General features: G+C 38.6%; 2 protein-coding genes across 4 annotated transcripts in view; both read left to right on the top strand.

Moving 5' to 3' along the window:
* gjc1 (gap junction protein gamma 1) overlaps nucleotides 1–25,063 on the top strand; it is a 797,916-nt gene that overhangs the window by 304,637 nt on the left and 468,216 nt on the right. The window lies entirely within an intron of this gene.
* The window catches only part of LOC122784987 (speckle type BTB/POZ protein), an 83,966-nt gene that overhangs the window by 23,753 nt on the left and 35,150 nt on the right, over nucleotides 1–25,063 (top strand). For both annotated transcript variants that reach the window (XM_044050477.1, XM_044050476.1), the window contains 3 exons: nucleotides 20,167–20,449; nucleotides 21,439–21,560; nucleotides 23,636–23,787. In XM_044050477.1, coding sequence (XP_043906412.1) covers nucleotides 20,372–20,449; nucleotides 21,439–21,560; nucleotides 23,636–23,787 — 352 coding nt within the window. In that variant the 5' untranslated portion in view covers nucleotides 20,167–20,371. The remainder of the gene's footprint in view (nucleotides 1–20,166; nucleotides 20,450–21,438; nucleotides 21,561–23,635; nucleotides 23,788–25,063) is intronic.

Raw genomic sequence — 25,063 nt, 5'->3', positions numbered from 1 at the left:
CTGAAAGGTACTAATTTGACATCCTGCACAAATTCTGCAGGGTTTAGTAGTTTACTCCTAAATACGGTTTTCTTCTCCCGGTTCAGTGGTGCTTCTTGCCATAACACTGACCACTGGGAATATGTGAAGCAGAACCACAGGGAATTGAGTCAACTGTTCACTTGGAAGTGAACATCGAAAATAAGAAGTGGAGCTTGTGTGTTGTCTGAAATGCCAGGCGTTTCCCCATTCTGTTTGCATTCTTGTGCAGGCCTTTAGTTGTAGCCCAATCAGCTGACATTTAATGCTCTGCCATTACATACTCTGTCGCTGCTTTAATATAGGCGCAGTTGTTACTTGCATGAATACAAATGGACAGATGTGACAGCTGGCCAGCCATATGTGACAAGCGTTTTAGATCTTTATGCCTTAATTATTCCTTCCCTTGGGACCAATATTGACATTTTAGGTCTTAACACTCAGATCGTATAAACTGCCAGCCTCTAGTTGGCATTATCTGTCTCCTGGCAACCTCCGGGCAGAAGAGTTAAGATGCTTACAGCTAAATTTGTGTGTGACAGCTGTGGTGAATTGGGTCCTTAAAAATTTATAACAGGGTTGTAAAAATCATTATCTTTATATCATGACTGTTGCTTACTGATAAATAGCTCTGTCAGATTTTTTCTTAATGACATTTCTATGAGTTTTTCCTAATTTTCAGTTAGGGTTAAGCCATGGTGGGATGGCTTTGTTTTCATCTATTTTTAGTGCATGGGTGTTGAGAAACCCTTTGAGACTCTGAAAGTGGAAGTTGTATTATGCTAAACACAGTATGATTAAATATCAACAGGTTGTGTAATTTTTGTGCAATTTTCACCCAGTTATACGTAATTATCTTGCTGCAATATGCAAGAGTGTGTGTATTATTTTGATGATGTCACACCACTGGAGAGTACTTTTCACTGTGTATTACACAGTATGTTGAATTTGCTGCAGTCACCATTTTTAAGATTTTAAAAGAAAAAAAAGACAACAACATGCAGGTGTTTTATCACATTGTGGATGCATCTCTGTTTTTTTGCTCTAAACTTTTCTGTGTCAGTCTCTTTCTTTCTGTCTGCCTCATCTGCATCTTCTCACACATCATCTCTCTTTTTATCTAAGGTTATAATTTCAGTTGCTGCGGCAACCCTGCAACTCCCTCTACGTATTCGTCCTCCCGTATTTTGCTGAGCTCCTTGTTAAGTTGGTTAATGATTGTGTTTTATTATTTATTTTTCCTCCAGTGATGGGCTACACGTCATGTCTCTTTACTAAGTGTCTATTTTTTCCTGCTGCACCTTCTTTTTTTGTCTTTCCTACTGTTTGGTTTTGTTCTGACTTGTCTCTTCTTGTCTCTCCCCCCATTTCTTGTTTTTGAGCTGTCTTTGTATTTTCCTGTTCCTCAAGACTCTACAGACTGCTGCTGTTAGCCGTCACTCATGCAGTAAATTGTGGTCATTCAAGGACACTGGACTGTCACTTCTTCTCCAGTTGCATACTTGGATGCAAATTAGTTTGCTCAGTCTACCTTGTCTGTCTGTTTTTATGTAGATCAAGTTTAAAAGTTCATACAAACTCATGTGAACTACTATTGACACACACAGTATATTTGTTGTAGACCTGAAAAAAATTACTCGATCAATCGATTATTAATCGTCAACTATTTTGATAAATCGCTTTGAAGCTTGTTTCATGATTATAACAAGATTGCTTCAGCTTCTTAAATGTGAACATTTTCTTAATTTCTTTGCTCCGTATTACAAAGAAATCATTATTAGTGAATCATTTTGGTTTGCGGACAAAACAAGACATTCGAGAACATCATAATTTCTAGGTTTGACAAACACTGATCAACATTTTTAACATTTTCTGACATTTTATGGACCAAACAAATATTCTATTAATCGAGAAAATAATCAACGATTCGATTAATCGAATGTGAACTAATCGAAATATTAGGAGTAGGAAAGAGTAGGTCTAAAATGCTTTTTGTTGATAAAAATTATACTTAGTTCATTTGAAACAACTTAAGAGAGGGGATCTATCGGGACTTTTGTTGGTTTATAAAAACATGTTTAAGGTATATTTTATATTTTTTAAATAGAAGGACGCCAGTTCTAATCCCATTATGACCAAGGGCTTTTCTGGATATTATTTTCCAGGTTCTCTGGTTTCCTCCCACAGTCCCAAAACATGCAGAGGTCAATTGTGCACTCTAAATTGACTGTACGTGTGAGTCTGAGAGTGAGTGGTTGTCTATCTCTGTACGTTGATATTTTTTAATTGGGTCCGATAGTTTATCATCTTTAAATAGCGGATCTTGATATAAAATGTTTGGGAAACACTGCCATATATGCTCATGTAAATGAAGAGTCAGTGAGTCATTTTGATATCAGGTTATACTTTTTTGTAGAAAAGCAGTACTAAGCAAACACTGAGTATTGTGCATTTTAATTTAAGTAAATGCACTGGTGTGATGCACCTTTAGGTTTTTGTTGGCACATCCCACAGGTGATACATGGTCTCAGTGTGTCTGAAAACTGACTTTTAAGTACTGCGCCCTCTCCCACAGAAAATCTCACCAGGCTCCTTTGTTGCACACACCTGTCTGAATGCAAGTCCTCCACAGTTGCTCCAGATCCAACTAACCTGCCAGTTAATTCTCCCTGGAAAATAAATCCAGTCCACTCAGCTTCTGCGGTCTCTCCCTGCTCCTTCAAGTTGTGACACTGAGATGAATGAGCTCATTATAATAGCAGCAAGGTGGTGCACACCTTACTGTCAGTCAAAGTGAACGTTAAGTCACAGCTGAAGTATCCACCATCAGTATTGTATTTTAGTGTCTAGCATTCAGCCAGACTCATGCAGCAAGCACCTTCTGGTCATTCAACATGACAGGTGTCTTTAATTCGGGAAACTTGCCATGGTCAAATCATCAGTGTGTTCTTTTATCATTTGTTGCTTTTTGCATCATATCAGTTTTGTGTTTTAACACTAAAAACACACAAAAAATGCCTTAACAAGAGCAAACATGCTACTTCCACCACTACCAACAACGTATACATATTTTGCACTTTATGCTTGGTACAAACGTTCATTAAAATACAGCTGTTTTAGGATATGTCGTCATTCATTATGGTAACTTAAAATAGATGAGCACAAATTATTTCAACTCATTTGCAGAAAATTAAATGTTCTTTTTTTGTGCAGCACAGGCAACCAAGAAAGGTTTTTGTGAGATGCTGACTTTTATTGTTCAATATCAGAGTAGGGCATTCTCTCCACATTTATCATGCTCAGTTTTTAGAAATACACAGAATTTTATGTGGATTAGATTTTCCCAGCAAGTTTAAAAAATATTTAGCAAAATTGCAATATGGTGGTATTCATGGTTCATTACTGGCAAACCTGTGATCTGACCTAGTACAGAGAGGTAAATATAAATTAACCATTGGACTGAATAGTTTCATTCTTGTTTACTCCCCAGCAGGTGTTTTTCTTCACCTATTTACTACTATTTGTTTCTAATTGCTCATCCTCCCTTTTTTCTGCTGTCATGTCTGATTCTCTCATACGATAAAAGGCCTAAATGTAAGAAAAACTGGAGATCATCTTGACCACCGTCTAACTTCTTTACTTTGTTTTCTCAATTTCGATTGTCCTGTCCAGCACTTAAGTTGTTCAATTAACAAATTAATTCCTCTGAACAGAGTGAACATGGCTGTATGGGTCTTTAAAACACTTAGTTGGAAGCTTAGTCGGGCAATTAATTATAACTAGTATATAGATTTTAAAGCTTAAGAATGGCACTTTGATTTATTACACGTTTCACCAAACTCATGATTAACATAGACTAGTTACTGCCTCTTAAAACTAAGTGCCTAAGTTCAGCTAAGTTCAGGTTGTTTTTTGAGCTTAAAGTAGTGGTGGGTGTTATACAGGTTCATACTGAAAATAATTTTCGTATACTTCAAGACCGGTAGAACGGAACTTGTTGCAGCAAAACCCTGTTCGAACAGGGACCCTCAGTTTCCACTTTCTCTCCCCTTTCTTATCATACGACTCCTATAACACTAAGTATTTTTACTTTATTAATGGTGAATTTATGTTTGCAACATGGTCTATAATGAATGCTGTCCGGCTCACCACTGTTGTTTTTTCCCTCTTCTCATATTTCTTTCTCTGTTGATCTGCCTCCGTCTGTTTGTCCATCACTGCCTCATCGTCTTGACATCTGCCACAGCACTGAATGTCATTCTAGTGCTTTTCATTGGCCATTCAGAGATTGAAATATGCCTCTTTGACACAAATGACTTCATTATAGAGTGATAATCTCCCCTAAAGGGAGCCTGATGTGACTGATTTGTCAAAATATTCAGACAAATGACAAGACGTGGGGAAAGTTAATAACAATAATATCAAATGGCAACATTGGCAGAGACATTGAGTTTCAGGGCTGAAATTTTGATGTGGCAGGAGTGCTCAAAGGAAGGGAAATGAATTAGGAAGGCTTGGATTCAGAGCCTAACTGTTGGTTACAGTCCCAGATTTACTGTGGCAATGTGAAATGTCAGTGTGTGTGTGTGTTTGCTGTGTCTAGCATTTTTATCTGCTTGGCATTTCCGGCTTTCAGAGCTGACTACAGCATCTGATGACCCTCCAAAAGGCTCTGCACTGCAAAGAATATTGAGGGGAACACATGTAACCTTAACATGAATTACGAAGGCTTGGATTTGGGGGATGGCAGACACGGTTTCATCACCTTTACTAACACCAGCAGTTATTTTGTGGGTGTTATCTTAATAGTGTTGTGGGAGTTTGAGTTTGATTTGTACTTGCTGGCTTTTCTGTGAGCCTCCGTGTGCAGGTAATGGACTGATCTCAAATCATATTGGTGGCTGATAAATACGGCACATTCATAGTTGTCAGCTTGGGGTGCTAACTTTTCAGTCTTTCCCACTTCATTTCTGCAATATCAGTTGGCATTTAGTTTGCAGCAGCCAAACAGAAATGTACGACTGCAGCACTTGACGCCCACCACTATCTACACTACGGTTCTTCTGGGATGGAATGTTGAAAATGTCACCAGAAAATTATGTAAATATTGAAACTGAAAATTTTGTATAATGCCATGCACAGTATCTCCCTAAAAATGCACATTTAACATGACAAATGTGGAAAAGTGTCATTGAAACCACAGTGACATATAAGTTACTATATTTCCCAAAAAATAGAATATACTTTGACTTTTGATGTATGTGCTAATTAATTTCCCACTTCAATTCGTTTCCCCAAAGTAGCGTATTGGTTGTCTACGCGAAAACACAAGGGCGATATTTTGAGATTTTCTTCACTCTGGAACCCGTTTCCAAAAAAATCAGTTTCAGGGATCCATAAACGCTGTTTCTGTGTGGATGACACACCAATATGATACTAAACTTTAGCAGATTCACCTAGTCTCGTTTTCATGTGGACCACCCCTAATTACTGACCTTTTAAACCATGTGCCTGGTGTTATGCCCTTTTTTCTAGTCATGAATCTAGCAAAAGTGTGTTTAGACAAACCCTGAGGTATGTGTGCCTTACATTTAATACCATGTGTTCAGATTTTTACAATGGATCTCTAAGACGGTTTCAGACTGAAGCTCTTTTGTCTGATAAATCTTTGATAATCCTTGCAGAACATCTCAAGTTGTGTGAGTTAACATTTGCTGATGATTCTGTTAAAATAGTTTATTTTTCTCACTTTCCCCCCCCTCATTGATGAGCAATGTTTTTCAGTGTGTCTGAAAACTGACTTTTAAGTACTGCGCCCCCTCCCACAGAAAATCTCACTAGGCCCCTTTGTTGCACACACCTGTCTGAATGCAAGTCCTCCACAGTTGCTCCAGATCCAACTAACCGGCCAGTTAATTCTCCCTCATTGATGAGCAATGTTTTTCCTCTGCTTAGTCTTCTTGACAATTTTCTCTCTTTATTATCAAGTCTCTGGTTTGACACTTTTCAGAGTGAGATGGCTTATTTCCAGTCCTCATTGTATAATGTATGCGCTTCTTAATGTATAGATAACAATGTATAAAAGGTGAGGAGATCACTCTTTGTTTTAAAAGACAATCCATCTTTTATGAATTTAATGGAGAACATTTAACATTCTCCCTGAATATAAATGAATGTGGATGTAAGAGTGTATGTGTGTGTAAATGTGGTAATTGGGAAGCAGAGTGACGTTGGGGCACACAAAGGAGTAACCCTCGTCGTACCAAGTGCAACCGATGGATAGAACTGAACTTATTAGCGCATCTACCTTTCCTCTCCCTTCCTTCTACTGAAAAGAGCAACGGCAAAGCAATAAGACAGAGAGCACTGAGTGCAAACTGTCTTCCTGTCTCCAAATTTCCTCAATGGTCTGTAGAACTGTGTTCATCTCTGTGCTTGTGTTTTCAAAGTGTATATATTTAAAATTTTGGGTCTCAACAGAAATAAAACCACATGTAAAAAATATTTTCTTTGGTTGACAAATTATGAGACAACTATCAAAAGTACAAGTGTTTTTACACTATTATATTATTACTTAGTGCATAGTTTTTTCTATGGGTAATAATAACATTGACCTTACATCAGTAGACAAATAGCATAATGCATTGCATTTATGTGTCTATGATGATTAATTTTCCTGTTATATTCTTGAGTTGAGTCATTTTATGAAGAACCAATTTATTCACCTTAGACGAGCAGATGAAAACACTACTAATTGCATTTTCTATGCTGTAGCATTTCAAACATCAATATGATAATAATTCTTACAGTTTCTTACACAAAAGTTGAGTTCTTACACAAAATAATGTAATATCTTACTTGTCTTATGCCCTTATCAGAAAACATAATTTGTCTTGTAGACATTACAGATGACTGGAAAAAGATAAGAAAAAAGAAAAAGAAAGAAAAATCAAGGTCAAGGAAACAGTAAATTTACCTCTTTGTCAGCGCTATATTGTCATGGCTACACTAACAATGATTTGGTTTAGGTTCAGGATGGATTGTGATCGTAAAATAATCCAACGTTGACTGTCTGACGTTTGGCTGACCATCCATCCATTGACCTTCCTGTGTGGCCTTTGTTGTTCCACAGTAACATCATCCAATTTTCTCCCTTGTCTCGTGGGAGTAAACATTGTGACTTGAACATAAATATCCAACACTGTTATTTTTCTTGAGTGAATGACCCAGGACTATTGTTTACAATGACCCTGCCATAGTGGTTACTGCTGAATGGTATCAAATGTAAGCTTGCCTGAGGAGAAAACAGCTAAATTGATGTTCTTGTACATCTTGCTGTCAGTGTATGTTTCCTATATGTGATGATGTGTATAGAAATTTTGTAATGAAAAGTTTACCCCCTCCCTCCTTTTTGTCTTTGTCTACATGACTCACTATACCTCTGTTTAAGATGACATCTCATAAATTCACTGGCTTCATTATTATTGTTGGAGCGAAGAGAGGATAGGGGTGAGGAGAAAATGGAATGTAAGGGAGGAAAAACTCACTCCCTTATTTACCTATTGACAATACTCTCTCTCTACACATTGAATGGCCCCCTCTTCCAAAGACCCTTCTGGGTTTACTCTGAGGTTTCATTCTCTGATAATGCACATTCATTTTGTGGCACCACTGTCATGCTACAATGAGCCAGTGTACTAACAGAACAGAACCAGTGGTTCTGGACAAAGCACTAGAGAGAATGAGAAGGCAGGAGGGTAGATGAAATTGTCCCTTTCTGAAATAAACTTCTGCCTGGGGATAGACAGAAAGCAGACTCACTTAATGCTGATCGGCTGCATCTCATGCAGCTGTGTTGTTCACACACACTTTGTGTGTGCTGCTCTGTTTGACACAGAGTTAGCCTTTGACTGTAATCCTAAATATTTACTTCTAATACTTCTATATACTTCCTTCATTATGAAGCTGCACATCTGTCGGCCAAACTGAAAAACTGAAGTGGATGTGTTGTGTTTGGGACACATGACAGATATTATATATGCAGATTTTGAAACTGCCTTCAAAGGGATCATTGTCATTGTCCATTTAGCTGTGAAACACTTGTGGGAAAAAATTGTTGTGAGGTTCAAGACACTGGTTTGACACAGGCAGTGTGGCTGCTTGAATCAGTTGAATGTGTGCCTAAATGAAAAGCAACACGTTCCATGACGTTGATGCCCTGCTCACGTATCCAGTGCAACTGGCCGAAGGCAACAATTCTGTGCCAAAGCAAGCTGACATGATTTCAAACTGTAATTAAAATGGAACACAACATGGTGAAGTGGTTGGTGACCAAATTTAACCTTTATGTGTGGAATTCTAATAATGTCATGACATACTTTGAACACTGAATCGATTTTTTGGGGGGAGAAAATGTAATGCTTTTATATTAAATGTCATCACAAACACAGTCTGATCTCACAGGAAAATATTACAGAACATGTTGATGTAAACAACAAATATATTGTACATTAGTCTTTGTAGTTGCTGGTAGTTAATCAAGCTTTTGAATAACAAAGATTGTCTCTCTAATCAATGATTTGTTACTCTTGATGGTCCCCACAGTTCTACAATAATAATAAGTATCAAGTTATAAATAACAAGAATCTTGTCACATTGCTAAATGTGTTGACACATTCCCTTGTAACCTACTGCAAGTATGCAGACATACTATTCTATACATACACCAAACATTATTTGTTTATACATGGTTTGGGTGTGAGAAACAATTTCAAATGTTAGTATCATTATTAATAACACAGTCAGATGAACTTAATTTTTAAGCCTATTCTTATGGATCAGGTGCCTCTTTCTTCAACATGCTATGGTCTATCAACGCCTAACCTCTGGGCATACAAAGGTATTGACTGAGCGCATATATGATGTCCAACAGTCTCTGTATAAAGGGATGGATCACAAGAGATTAGACAAGTGATGGGGATAAAGATAGAGCTAAAGACAGGCTTTGTTTTTGGTCCCCCTATGATCCAGGGCTCCTGCTAATTACAAGCTCTCTGGTCCTTGCGAAATGTGTTTGAAATCCACTGGATGCAGATAATTGAGCTGGAAATGTGTTACATGACAAAGTCACACTGAAGGACAACCACCAAAATGCCTCCACTTCAATGCTGTTTTCTCTGTCAGAAACACTTTTGGAATAAAACTCCCCAAATGATTAATTCCATGGCATTTGTCTTTGTTGTTTGTCGAGATCGAAGCTTAGGGGACGTGTGAGCTACCTTTTGTGATAAGTTATAGTCAGAACAGAGACAGGCCAATGGCGTCTGCGTCAGACAGGTCTGTGTTTTCTTGTTTTAGAAATAATTGCTTTTAGCCTTCAGTTTAGGGTTGTGAGCGCCTAAAAAAACCCCTCACACATCATCATAGCAGTGTAGAAAATCTTTTATAGCCACAGGCTGGAAATTTCTGTCCATGTCAATTTTCTTTCAGTCAAATAGTGGTTTGCATTTAAAATTTTGTATAGCCTGGATCTCAAATTGATTTCAGTGCTTCATATAAAATTGATTTAGTGGCTCAGATATATAGATTCTCCGCTGAGATGGTCCTCCCCTGAGAATGTTGTAAAGAGAAAACAAGGTGACGGGAGACTCCCTGTCTTTCTATTTGCATTTTAATTATAAATTGCATCATTGCACTGAGTGTGGTAACAAAACAAATCCCTCTCCCGCCATTCACTCCTCCCTTTTGCTTCAAGCTCGGCTCATTACATGAGAATGTAACTTCATGCAGAGAGCCTCCGCAGGGCAGAAAATAAACAGGGAGGGATCATGCAAGAGCACATCCACAATACAAACATCGTTGCACAATAAGTGTTGTATATCGTCTTTGTGCAGGGAAGTTTAGGGAAACTGATCAGCACACAATGGCCCTCATTTATTAAAATTGTGTAAAAGTTGGTGCTGATTCAGGTGCAGAGTGCAAGGTCTCACATGTGATTTATGAAACGTGTACCTGATCAGGTGTTGATAAATGGGGCGTCTGAAAATGATTGTAATCCCATGTTTATACGCCCCTATATATTCACTGAGATGCAGAATATGACCATGAAGAGAGGCTTCAGAAGCTGAAAATTGGCTTTTTAATGTTGGAGTTTCAAAAGAACAAGGTGATACTGTTTGGCAGCCTGAAAAGTGGGATCAAAGCAAGTCAGAAGGCAACAGTGTGGAGAGAAATCACATCAACAATTAATAGTGATGGTGTTGACAAAAGGAGTCCAGCTAACCTTTGAATATTGACTTTATCAGTTTGTGATATTTGAGATACGTGCATGATTGCTATTCTCTATATCAAGGTGAAGGAAAAATGGTTGGACCTCAAAATCGCCGCTAAAAAGCCAACCTCAGCCTGTCACTGACTCATACTGAGGGGTGGGGCAGTGCTAAAGTGGTCTCCTTCAGTCGGGCATAAGTTATGGAGGAGAGACGACACAGACACACTTCCAGTTGCAAAACCACAACATTGGCCAAATTGCAAATTGGAGGCTGTACATGTCTTTTCATGGCTGTAATGAAAATATCTATTTCAAAGCCATAGTTAGAGCCATAGCACAGGGTAAGACTTTGCTTTATGGTTAAAAATTGGGTTTAGGGTTGGGTTTAGGCAATTGTTAAAATATTTAAGTTAAGGATAAGGGTCTAGGGAATGCATGTAAATGTATACTATACATGTATACATGCGTATATATGTACACATAGTCGCGTACAAACAGAGCCTTTCTTACAGGGGTTGTGTGAAAACCACATGCAAAACTGTTACTGGTGTGAAACAAGTACAGCAGCAGTGCAGTGCAGTGCAGTTTTTTTTCTAGGCTTATTTTACTGAACAAGTAATGCCTAATGTTTTTAGCTGAGTGTGCAAAATAATAGTGGGAGTATGCAAATAGACTAATTTGCATGTGTAATAGGATTTGCAGAGACTGAAATTATCACTGAAAATGTATTTTTGTTTGTGATGAAGGACACTTTGCAGAGATAAGTGTTACCATTTTGACATATTTCAGTTATTCAGTTATTCAGTTCTCAGTTGCGGTGAATGACTTAGTTATTTAGGATTCCCACTATTAGGATTGATCAGTATAATTCACTGTTAAGTAAAGCTAGGATATTTGCAATAATCATTTTTTCTATAAGCTATTTAATGATATATATATATTATATAATATTTTTAGACTGTTTAAAGTAGGAAATTTGATCAGATTAAACCAGTGTGGAAGAAATTTGGCATTGGCCCGATCACCTGGTTTTGTAGCAATCATGTGCAGGTTGAAGATAGGCAGAGAACATGTTTAGTTTAAGTGATTATTTTAAGTGGAAGAAATAATAAGATGGAGCAAATTGAGAGAACATACCATCAGTGATATGGAAATGGATGGTGATGTCGTTTCACTGGGGTGAGCTCCACAGTTCAGACAGGACCTCTGTCTGCCAGTGCCTCTTAATCCATCATCCCTCCTGTGGCCCTGAATCTGACACGCTCCAGTGTCTCTTCAACCCATCGCTGAGTTTTGTGCTCAACCCTGTCATGCATGCATGTCCACTTGTCCTGGCATTCTCTTATCCTTGTTTTCACCCTCTTTTTCTCTCTCTGAGTGTCATGGCTTTCCGAATTGCCATGGGCAAGATGGACAGACACTGCTTAAGAGCAGCCATGTTTTCATACATGCTCTGTCCATTCTTGTTCACACATGCGTCACACTCCTAAGAGACATTTAGCCTTTTCCTTCTATCACATTTGCCTGCCAATTTTACCTGCGACAGCTTCTCATATAATTAAGATTTGCTGGCCAATAATGTATGTGGCATCTCTGTGTTTTTTTTCCCTTCTCAAGACCATCTGCTTGCCTGCTGCCGAAACTCTTGAATCTCTCATAAGAGAAAGTTGGAAACACTTCTTTCAAATTATTCCAATGTAAGTTCTTATTTGTCTGGAAGTATACCTCCATCTGTCCAGTCTATTTTTTTTTTGAAGATATAGGAAGTCCGCTTCTTCATTTGATCAGTCTTGCTGATCCCTTAGATGCATTTGTACATGCTCCTGTTAGCTTTCATTTGAGCTGCTGTCTGCCTTTTAATGGAATCTGACCTTATAATGAACAGGCTCCATTAACCCTCTGTCAGATTTCTTGCCAGATCCGAAGGTAAGAGGGTTGTGGTGGATTGTGAGTGGGGGGACGGGTTGTTAAAAAAGTCTAAACTGTGGAAAAATGAGCTAGCATGTGGGCGTTTGATTTATGTTCAGAAATGCGTCATGCATACGCTCAAAGCTGCAACATTCTGTCACTTAGCCTGAACTTTTTGGCATGTTTTCAGTCTTTTTAGTATGTCCCTCCAAACTCTGCAGCATGTCTCTGTGCCTCTCTATTTCACTCACTGCCTACTGTTGCACAAGGTGACCCTCTAAATACTCCACGATTGCTGCTGTGATCGCAGCCTTTTCTGCAGCAGCCAAATCACGCAGCTCCACCCTTTGTCCACCTGGTGGTGGTGTCTCAGCACTGTACCGCCCATTTTTTTCTTCCTCCCAGCAGAAAGTCGTATCCTGAGGGAGACACTAGTGGGTGGTTCTTTGTATTTGATGTTTCCCTTTCATTTTGCAAGTTAAAGGTTTTGGTGTGTGTGTGTGTAGAGTGTGTTTTGTTATTTCCTTTAATAATGAAGTTATTTTCTGTTGCAGTTTTTGAGCAATAGCTATAATGAATTCCAGAAGGATTTCCATCGCTCTTCTCTGTCAGTCTATTTCACAGCAGGCCTGGTTACCTGAAGTCCCTGCCATATGGCGTTACTCAAGAATTTTTGGGACAATCTTTCAATTTCATACAAATCTATTGGTATCGTGCACGTGCATATGATGGGCTTATCATTGCCTTCAATAGCTATGGTTTGTGTATGCTTTCTATTAAATTAAGAAACAAATTGGGATTAAGTGTTGCAAAGGAACATTGCATTTACCTAGAGATTATTTTACAGGAACTATTTGAAAGTCATTGGAAAGTCTTTGTTATTTGCTATTTTTAGATACTAACAACTCAAATTCAGACACTTGGAGACAGATTAGTATGTCATACCACGAAGAGTCATAGCTGAATCAGTCAATGGTGATTCATCTGAACCAACAGATTTGTCTCATAAATGTTGAACTGTATAAAAAGCATACACGTATGTTTGATAGAACACTCAGTCAGTTAGAATAACTGATTCTCTTATACAGCACATGAAATATATCATGCTGTGGAAGAACAAGCTGAAACTCTCAGTGGCTTTCACAGAGCAAATGGTTGTGGAATCTTTCTAAGAGAAGTATATACTATACATTTAGAGATACACACTTAGTGTGTGGTCCAAGAATGACTGTGTATGTTCACTGTTCACTTTAATGTAAGCAGTTTTGTGCGAAAGAGAAAAGGAAAGACAATGAGGGCTGCCTGGCAGTGAGCTGCTTGTGGTTTACCTTGAGTCTACATTGGTGGCCAGTGCAAACAGTTGTCCCTTATTCAGCCAGTCCTATCACTGCTTTCATAGACATTCTTGTTCAAATTCTGTCTGTTTCAAAAGAAAACATTTTGGAGGTATTAGATAAACAGGTATAAGCTCTCTTTAAATCCAGTAGAGCTCCGAATGTCACGCGATGTTTGTTTTCACCACCATGGTGGCAGGAAAAGAATGAATGAATGCTGCCAGTGCCGGTTTCAAGCCATCAGAGTTCACTGTGTAATTAAATTGCAGTAAGTCGCAGAACTTGACAGACCGTTTCCTAATTTTGTTTGATGAACTTTCCCTCATACTTATTATGAAGAATACTTAAACCTCTTCTTCCCTGACCCTCTTTTTGGGGTTCTTTGCTCGAAAATGACATGCCCAAACTAAATAGAGTCTGTCTCTGCAATTAAAATTAATTCTATGTAAATTATCCTGATTGTCAAAATAAAGATAACACTTGTGAGATTCCACCAGTTTCACTGGAGATGCCACTGTGCCAGAGTAAATGCAGATGGGATTTTTTTTCCCTCTCCCAAAGAAATATTGCATTTTAAATTAAAAATCACCTTTAAAAATGTGCATTAGGAGCTTAAAAACTCATGGAAGTCATGTAACATCATGTGGACATTAGCAAAGTCTGATGCTTTAAGATTACTATGGGTACCAAATTATTAAACCCATTTAATTTTATTTGCATGTCACTATTGGTCTAATAGTGACAGTCTGTTTTTTTTACATTTTTTTTTACATAATTCCGCTGATTCTCCTGTGCTGCTTTTCAATGTTTACATTGCTACGGTGTTTTCGGCTTCTGTTGGTTTGATCAATTGGTGTTTAATCTCTGTTTGGTGATCATAAGAATGGTTTTTATGAGCTTTTAGCTGAGTTTCTGACCTTTCTGTGAGTATGCAACATGTCTGTCAATATTGATCAAAGGCCATGCCTTTGATACGTATGTGTCGCATGTGTCGAGTGAGTCTTCACCCGGTACTGGGGGCGTCAGGGAAGAAGACACAATAAAGGCATGTAAGATTCACAAGATATTCATGGTATTAAGTGTGAGCTTTACACAAGCAGAATCTGTTACATGTGGGTTTCCATCACTCTTGTGTTCTATTTTATGGTAGTGATCTTTGTAGTGATCTTTGGAGAGCCAGTAAAATGCCCACCTTTTTTGCATTTCCCCGACTGTTTTGGCATCCCGTGGCTCAACAGCTATCCACCTACAGCTATCTTCCCTTTTTATGAATACAACCGGCAAAGAGACGAGTTGCCTTGCATTTTGCCAGGTGTATGTGTAATTTGAACAGCACAGCTTCCTGCTAAAACGGCATTGTTTTGATTCTGACTGTTGCATGGCACGATTGTGTGACGTCAACTACCTGAGCTCTGTAGTAGGTCAGCAAATGACACTCTACCACTCTGCTAGGTATGTGCATTGTTTCAAAGATTAATTGATAAGCCTCATCCAGTGTTTGCCATTCAATATAAAGATGGAACTTGAGTAATGTGAGCTTAATTTTATGAGCTTACTCCTCAGCATGCATGTAAATTCACTCAAGATTTGACAGGGAGATTTTAATATCTGCAAATTTACTTGTAGATTAAAGCACAGCTGAGACTAAGCACAGCTGAGGCTTACCAGAAGTGACAGCTGATCCCTGTCTGACAGGATAGATTTAAGATGGACAAGATGAATCTGAAACACTGTCAAATCTCCACTTGTACACTTGAGGATAAATCCTTTTGATTTAGTTATCGGAGTAAGACAAGTCCCACATCCACAAATAGGTTTTAAAGGACAGTTTATACAACACAGACCTTTTTTTATGGAGCTGTAAATGAAGCAGACCAAGTGTCGTTGCCTCATTTGTTTTAAAGATCGGAAATAGTTATTGTTTCTGCATTGTCTTTGGATGTTTTTTTTCTGTTGCGTAATGAGCATTTTTGTGTCACAGGCCACTGCTATATCACTAGGTGTTAAGCCGTTTTCGATTACATTTCAGTGATCACATTATGCATTTAGATTACACTGGATATAACTTTAATATTAAAACTGGGAAAGGTTTCATGAAGAGCCTGCACGTTTTTGCATAAAATATGGGCTAAAGATAACATTATTTTGAAAGCTTACAGTAACATTTTTTATAGAAATTGCAGATTGGTGTCTCTGTGCAGGCAACACGTGCATCACCAGCGATCCGGATTGTCACAAGCACAGATGGAAAAACAAATGAACAGAAATTTATAGTATAAATATGCATTGTAAGCTGTTCACGTTATCAAATTTGCAGATGGAGGTAACATATGCACAGATATATATGCTGGCATCATGTAAAATTTACAGATGGAGTTAATATTACAGCACATGCATTATTACACCACAAGCTGATGTATGGACACGAGTGCAGCGTGGTTGTTGTATGTACTGTATTAAGGCTGAAGTGGTCTGGTCAGGAACAAGAAGCCAGCAGCTTCTCATCCGGATGGAGGAAGCAGATGTGCCATCATCTCGCTTAGCTTTTGTTTATACAGAGGAAGTTGAATCTATCTGTTTGTTGGTTTGTCAGACTCTCCTCCCTGGCGGGCTGAGGTGTGTGACTGAGAGATGGAGAGAGATGGAGGCTGGACTGGCAGAGTGAGAGCAGACTGTCTCTCTCTGTAATGAATATAAATGGGCTGCAGGTCTCACTCCCCTCATCTGGTTCATTTCTGAAAGCGAGCATAGAACCATAGTAGATGTAGGGAGGACATGGAGCATCCTCCTCCCCTCCTTCTGTATGGACTTGCACACATGCTCAATTTTTCATACAGAACACACGCAAACACACAAATCTGTTTGTTTTATGGTGATCGCTCTTTTGTATTGAGAGTCCCAGTTCAATCAAAACAGCTAATGGTAATACTTTACACAGAGTAGTAGTGGCTTGTACTGTTGCCTGACAGCAAGAAAAGTTGCCAAAAAGTTTGCAAAAAGTTTTGATCCTGTTTCAGCTGAGGGCCTTTCTATGTGGTGTTTGCATGTTCTCCACTAGTGTGTGTGTGGGATTCTGGTTTCCTGGACATGGAGAGGTTAATTGGAGACTCTAAATTAGGTCTGAATGATTTTGAATAAATATCAAATAATAACGATTATTTTGACAGGAATTGCGATATCACAGGGAATTTTTACATTATTATTCTCATTTTCCTTTGACAAATACATTTAAAATGATTAGAAACAAATATGTTCTCTTCAGTCTGTAGAATAAGATGTGTATATATATATATAATTATATTTTGGCATACATCTTGGCTTTAACAGATATTGTGCCTTCTGTGATTTTAAAATTGCAGTACGCCGTATTGTGATTTAGATAAAAGTTTGAATAATTGTTCAGCCCTACTCTAAAGTGACTAGGTGAATGTTGTGTGATTGTTTGTCCTTGTTCATGGTTACTGGTGCATGATGCAAATCATGTTGACGATGTTATATTACAGAAGCTAGCACTTAGAGCTCTTCATCTTCTATTTTTGTGGTTGCTGTTACCTATGTCATATTATTGCTGAAACTTATGTCAGTCGACAATCACGCAAAGCAAGCAAATGTACTTGCTTCCTGCATTTAAATCGTGTAAATATGTCAATTGTCTTTGTTGTCGTATTCTGATGTTGTTTCTTCTAATAATTTAATCTGGCACTAGAGCATGTAAATTAATAATAAAAACAACAAGACAAAATTGATATTGACATTGATGGTTAATTCACAACAAATCTCTACTTGCAATCTGATGCCTACACCAAATCAAAGGTCTTTTATTCAGTTCTGGTAGACACTGTTCTAAATATATGTCCAGTCTAATGTGTCCTGATACTTGCAAAGTTCAATTGCTGTTCAGACTTAGAGGAAAAGATTCACCCTCAACTGTAGTGTAATTCAGTAAAGCAACTCTGAAACTGTAGTGTTGAATTCCAGTAACAACTTACCATTAAAAGCTCAAAATTTAGTTGTAACTGCAGTTACTTTGTAAACATGCAACCAGCTGTTGTCTGGTTCTATTTGCTGGAGAACAGATTGTGTATTCTGCAAAAACTTTAAACAACTCTCTCTGCATTGCTTTGTCTCAGCAACACGTAGCCTCATCATAATTACCACTACTTTTTGTCCAGCCTGTGAGGTGCTGATTAAAACCCATGTAGCTAGAACAAACACTTCAACCCTTATCTGAATAACAACACCTCCATTACCTGTACACGTAAGTACCTGTTGGTGAACACAGTCTTTGTAAATCTCTGCAGGGCACACACTGTTTTTGGCAACGTTTATTTTCCATATGCTGTGTCCAGTATCACCTATTAGTCATTTGTCCCATGTCATCATCTGATTTCCCATGACAAACAAGCTGTGAAGATATTTTATACTGAGGGAGTCTGTTGATTAGCACACATCATCTCAGCCTCTTTGAGTTGTTATTGCTGCTTTCCTTCTGCTGCTGTGTTCTTGATGTTTGTCATGAAAAGGATGAATAAAGATCTTGAGCTTTATTCTGGTTTAAGTGTCATCTGGGTCTATATAGAAAGATGTGAGGCTGTTAGCAGGGCTGCTGGTGTTGTCATAGTTTCTTAAATTGTTTCCTTGTGATTACCAGGTGCTCTTAAGGAACAGGACGTAAGAGAAGTGTTTGGTAAATTGTGTCCTGGGTATGTTATGTTATATGATATGAAACAAAGCCCAAATGATAACACACACATGCGTTATTAAGTCTCGCTCCCTCATATAGACTATGATTAATTGCTTGTAAGTCTCAGGTTATATAAATTGCAGATCAGAGCAACCTTGTTCTCCCAACTTTTGTGATTAGTATTTATTTTACTGAGTGGAAATGCCACCAGCATTTTTCACCAGATACATATAGTACAAAAGAAGAAATGGGGGTAATGCATGAAAATTCACATGCAGGCATTATCTCCAAACATTAATTAAGCCATGTCTCAGTCTGGAACTGTTGAGGTCTGCATGTCATCTGTTCTGTCTCCAATACTTTGACAGAGGTCTCTCTCTATACCTTTCCCTCATTTATCGCTCCGTCTCTCGAGACTCTTGGTCTCATACTCAGTTTCTGCCAAGTTTTCGCAGGTCTTGAACTTTTCTTTCAATCAGCCACTAATTAAGTAACAGAATGGAAGGGTTTCTTTGGCTGAAGATCGGGGGACATGGAGGTTGAGTAGGAAAAGCCAGATCCTGAGACCTTGTGATGACTTGGGTGTGAAACATGTGAAGAAAAAATTGAGACGAGCTGGGGATATGAAACCAGCAGAAATAGGAGATTTAGGCAGCAGAGAAATGAAGCTTTCAAACCAAACTGTTGCACCTGCCGTTTTATATTTTTTTTAACAAGCATCCTTATTTCCCCATGAGGCTGCTTGTGTAGCAAAGGAACAAGAATGAGATATAATGAGGAAGTTTTCTTTCCTAATTATTCGAGTGAAACCTGATATTACTGTTTCATTGTTGTGCCTCTGCCAACCACTCAAGTTGCAGAAAATAAGGGCACAATTTCCACTTCTGTTTTTGAGTTTTGGTATACTGTATATACAGAAAAGGGTTTCTGCATAATATTAGTAATCACTTTATGGTGTTATTCAACATCAGATGTTCTATCTCTAAAATTTGACGTCCAAGATCCAGTGAGTGTTTCTGCCAAATTTGAAGACATTCCCTCAGGGCTTTCCTGACTTATGGTGTTCACAAGGCTAAAAACTAGTGTCACAGGGTCACAGTGACCCGAGTCTCAAAGAGCCAATCTCCACAGAGTTGTGTGAGAGCTTGAAAAGTGCCAACTACACCCATTACCATTCTGCTATTAAAAAAAAACCTCTTGCTTGTTTACCCAAATGTTAACATATTGGCTGGTGCGGCACTAAACCAGGGAAAAGGTTTTTGGATGGTTTACAATTAATTTTAATGTATTCATCCTTGAGTCCAAATGAATGTCTGTACCAAATGTTAAGAAATTCCTCCCGAGATCTCACGTTTACATGCATCTGACGGACAGAGAGACAGAAATACACTCTGAAAACACCATGCCTTCAGCCACGATTATCACAAGCATGAAGGCATCAAAATCCTGGATATGGGAGCCTATAAAAAAAGGTGGTGCAGCTTTTGAATGTACCTTATGACCTTGTGTGTGCATTTGTACGAGTAGACTAGCTGCTGGAGATGGACGTTTTAAGTCTTGCCCTTTCAGTTAGAGCCACAGTGGACAGATGCAGCCAGGCTGGAATCAGATGACTGACACCCCGCTCTGCTTCCCTCAAAGCAAAAAAAAAGAAAAAAGAAAAGACACGCAGATAAAGGAAGGCTTCCCTGTAAGAAGCAGAGCATGTACCATTGCTGTGCTCTGAATGCTGACGCCGCTTTTAAAACAAACAAAATCAGAGCCCTTATGTCCTACTTACAAGGAAATACAGCTCAATTACACCAATCATTTAAATAGAAATTGCCTTGACTCACACAAACACAAACAGACTATGACAACAATATACACAAGGTCACTCTTTTTCATAGTAATATGCTTCACCTTTGTAAAACCAGAGTTATTTTAATTACTGTACTTCTTTATCCCTACAGGGTGCCTGTAGCTATTTTGGAGTCTGGACATCCTCTTGTATTGGATTCATCACTCTGCAGCTCTCAGTACGGCAGGTGTTGTTTAATAGGCTGCCAGCTTGCCTTATTATTGACTCTCTTCACCACTGCACACCCCACATCACCTCATCCAACACCTGACTGGTGCACCAGCCCTATCCAGGTTCTCTCTGCATCAAGGCTGGCCATGTCCAGTGTCCCAAGCCACCCTCCCCCAGCGGAAATGTTCAGCGACCCCATGGCTGAGAGCTGGTGTTACACTCAGGTGAGAAGGAATACATGACTTCTGAATGAGTGTTAGTGGTGCTTAAATTCCAGCAGTGGTGAACAATGTATTCTATGCTGCTGTAATTAGTTTTGTGTAGCTGCTGTTTGTGGGAAAGCACAAAGTTACCACTTTATACAACTTAGATACTTTTTTTACTTAGGGGTGTGATCACTGACTGACTTTCTGATAGGTTTGTTATCTATCTTGCGCTGTACCTGAGGGTTGCTTGCAAACCAAAAAAATGTCTTCTTTTTTCCTCAGAGTTCATTAGTTCACCACCCATTTTTTGTGTGTTGTCACATTTCCACACTGTTTTGGAGGCTTAGAATAAATATTATATTTTAACTGAAAATCAAATGTATGGGTTCCCATTACTAGTATGCTTAAGTGAACATTGCATTTGGAAAAAATTGTCCATCAAGACAGATAAGAGTCACAATAAATGAAAACAGTTCTACAGCAAAACGTTTATTTAGATTTAGTTTGTTGTGGCCATTGAGCAGCAGAATGGACATTACCTGTGTCTGGAATGTCCCACTTACTGTTATAAATATGATGATTCACTGTTATACAGCCTAATGTGTTTCTAACAAAATTGGTGTCATTTTAGAATTTACTTTGTTTTAAAGGCTATCCATACTGAGAGATTGTGCTTGTGTCCGTTACTGTAGTATAGACTTCGCTAGTTTAGATACCGCTCTCATGATAAGAGCTATGGCAGATAAACTATGCCATTGATGATTTGAGTTTTTTTTCATCTTCTCTCTGTCCTTGCAAAATTTGAGTTTTTTTTTTGCAGATACTTTGACAATATCCTTTCTTCTTTCCATTCGTTTGTTGTCAGTGCTTATTAAGATGAAAGGCAGTTTTGATGTGTGTTTTTGAAGTCCAGGCTGACCAAACACCACTTACCCATATAGAATAGATAAATATATAAATAAATAAAGTGATCTGGTTTCAGCCCTTCATGTGTCCTTTCTTTGCAGATCAAAGTAGTGAAGTTCTCCTACATGTGGACCATCAACAACTTCAGCTTCTGTCGTGAGGAGATGGGAGAGGTCATCAAAAGTTCCACTTTCTCCTCAGGAGCCAACGGCAAACTCAAATGGTTAGTAATGGCTGTTCTTTGGAGTGGCAGATACTGGCATCAGAAGAGAAGTTCTCTCACAGTGCTTTTCCACATGATGTCCACTGTCCACATTTGAGAGATAGAACAATATCTTGTAGAGATTAGGTTCATAAATCCTAAAGTGCTATTGCTTTGGTGGTATCTTGTATCGCTTAATATTGTCACTGACTAACTTGTGTTCAGAATATTTTTAATGTCAATGTCATGGTTGAATTTACACTAACTGAGTGAAAATTTGAACCATGTATAAATTTGATAAAAGGCTTATTACAATTTTTAATGTACAGTCAGACATACTGACTGTACATATGGGAAAACCTTAAGCATTTCTTGAGAAGAGTTCATTGAGTTCATCCAAATGGTGTGGTGTGTTTCAAGATGCCATTTTTGGTCAAAATTTGTCCTGGGATCTAAAACAAGATTGGTGTTTTGGTGGAGACATCTGACTCAGGTGCCTTCTATATGCTCTCAGAAAATATTAAATCTTTCATTGAAAATATGAACAATACAGCCAAGGTTGAAGAAAAACAGGCTTATTTTCTTTGTCTGCCACCTTGATAAATGAAGGATGAATCCTCTGGAAATTGGTGATCTTTTGGCGAGCCTCTTCATTATCGTATGGAGGTCTGGGGCAAGTGGGAGTGGTTCCCATTTTTCAAGTGTTTATTTGATGGTTATTTGATGGTTGGGTATGGAGGCTTTGGTCAACAGTGAAATTCAGTTTCAGGATAAAATGTTAGTTTGCTCTGTTTTGTTCTTGTGGCAGGGTGGTTGGTCTCGCCTCATGCATGTCTTCCTGAGTAAGCATGCTGAAATGGGAAGAGAAGTTGTGGAAAATGTAAAACATGTGAGAACATCACTTGGTCTGACAACACCCTCGGTTCCTCTTGGAGGAGCTTGAAGTGTCTGGAAAAGTGGAATTCTACATTTCTTGGCCCAGACATGGATGGAAAGATAAGAATTGTAGATTTAAAAAAAAATTATTAATTAAACCAATTATTAGGATACCAGCCTCCGGATGTTCAATTCATTTGTTTTTATTATTTTTTTATATATTTTCTGATTTCTTTGCTCTGTATTGCAAATAAATAAAACAAAATGGGGTTTGGTTTGTGGACAAAACAGGACATTTGAGAACATCATCATTTTTTTCAAAATGTTTTCAACATTTTCTTACATTTTGTGGACCACTAATCGTTAAGTTGCTTTGGATAAAAGCATCTGCTAAATGACATGTAATGTAATGTAATAATCGATGAATTGAGAAAATAATCGGCATATTTATTGATTATGAAAATAATTGTTAGTTGCAGCTCTACAACAACCAAATTTACTATGCAATGCTATTCGTGTGTAACCATGCTCTCTATAAACACAGTGGATTATCTGTAGCGTTGAAGTTTTGAGCGCAGCAAGCCTTAATGGAACACTCTGGTTCAATATTTTGCTTGTGTAACTGGCTTAATATATATGTATATACATATATATATATATATATACATATTCATTATAAGTTTAGGTAGGCTGCTTTCTAAGCTGGTAGTTGCTGATCCCATGTCATAAAACAAGGTGGGCCAAATAATGAAGGTGATTCGTTTGACAGTATTGACAGTTCGTCATGTTGTTTTACTGTTGCATCACAGAAGCAGTGGGATTCCCTTCCCTTCATGTGCACACATGAGCTGTGGATGTTTTGCATTTGGCATTTAAGCCAAGTGTATTGCTGTTGCTGATGTGGACATGTTGACAGGTGTTTACATTGCTATGTTTGTGTTAGACGTTCCTTTTTGGTCCACAGTGTTAATTCACAGCTGTCTATAAATCTGTGAAACTGAAAGCTTTTCAATAAGGAGTGAATAAATGGAGTATGGGTTTGTTTTCAGCTCTGTTAAAAATTATTTATTTTCATACTCACACATAGCCCAACCATCATTAGTAGTATAATGTTATTGAATACAATAATGAAGAAAAATTCCTTTAGGAACTCAAACATCAGATTACCTTTTAGCGTTTTTTAGTCTCATCAGTTTGTTTCTTCCTTTTCTTCCCCTTAGGTGTTTGCGTGTCAATCCTAAAGGTCTGGATGAGGAGAGCAAAGACTATCTGTCACTTTACTTGCTCTTAGTCAGCTGCCCAAAGAGTGATGTGCGCGCCAGGTTTAAGTTTTCTATCCTCAATGCCAAGGGAGAAGAGACCAAAGCCATGGGTAAGTCAGAGCCATCAGGCCCTAACCAACCCCAGCTCAAACTAACTGAGGCAATATAAGGCCAACCTGCAGAGAGGTGTGTGTTTAGCAGACATCTGAGGACATTACAAAGTTTGAGAGTTTTGAAATTAAAAACTCCTGTCACACCTGAGTCTTTGAGGTGCAAAAAATTGTAAATGAAGGAGGAGGGGAGTGTGTCTAATACACCAAGTGCGTCTAATAATGCAAGTATTGATAGCCATATGGGCTTGTGTAATCACTGCTGGTTGGATTCATTTCCAGTAAATATATAATTTAAAGTAGCATAGGGCAATTTTGATTTTAATTAAAAAGGACCCAACCTTTTTAAGAAGTCTTCCCCTGCTTCTCTACCCATTGATGAATTGGAAATGAATGTGCCTCCAATTCCTGCTTTTTTAATTAGGTTATGTTATGGGGAGGAAAAGCAAACTTGTGTGGAATTGAATTAGTGAGGGCCAGATGTGTCCGCTTCCTGGTTATCAGGCTTTTTGGCTGCCTCCTCTCTCCCAGTACCCTGCAGCATATACTGTACAGGAAGTTTGGAGGAGGGAAGATGGTGTGGGTGGGTGGTAGGGAGAGGAGATGAGAAGAGAAGAGAGGTAGGGAGGCGGAAGTGTTTGAATCTGAGGCATGTGCGGTGAAACTGTGTACAACCCCCTGCGGTGCAGCTTGTGTAGAAAGGGAAATCATTTTTCCTGCTAAGAAACATTTCCCGATCTCAAATTGCCACCCTCATCCCCCTGTGTGTGTGTTTTCTCTCCCTCATTTGCTCACTCAGGCCTCTCTCTCTCTCTCCCTCTCTCTCCACCATGCCACAGTTACAATGTCACTTTCTTTTATCCGTCTTTTTAATCCACCTCTGTCTTGTAAAAATGTAATACCACCTTTTCTTTCTAAGTTGCAGTCTCAGGAAAGAACCTCAATGCAGTTACTCTCCTTAAAGCGTTCTCTTCTGGCAATGAGATTGTAAATTATGCTGGGGGCTATGTGGAATTGTGGGCAGGATTTTCCACTGCTTGGTCATTTCGTCAGCACCGATTTGCTAAATGCCCTCAGAAAATCCAGAATATGGGGAACACCAAGTGAAGTGAAGAGACTCATTTTCGTTTTCCCACTCGTTTTGCTTCTCAAGGGGCTTTTGTCTATAAGTGGTGTGCTCTATGGTGCACACCCCATCCCATTCTTGCCATATGCCCTCCTCCAATCTTCCCACTATCCCCCCAGGGAGACCTGGGCCTTCCACTATGGTTGCCCT

Source organism: Solea senegalensis, linkage group LG19, assembly GCF_019176455.1.
Source record: "Solea senegalensis isolate Sse05_10M linkage group LG19, IFAPA_SoseM_1, whole genome shotgun sequence".
In the NCBI taxonomy this organism is placed as follows: Eukaryota; Metazoa; Chordata; class Actinopteri; order Pleuronectiformes; family Soleidae; genus Solea; species Solea senegalensis.
This window is presented reverse-complemented; position numbering and strand designations above follow the sequence as displayed.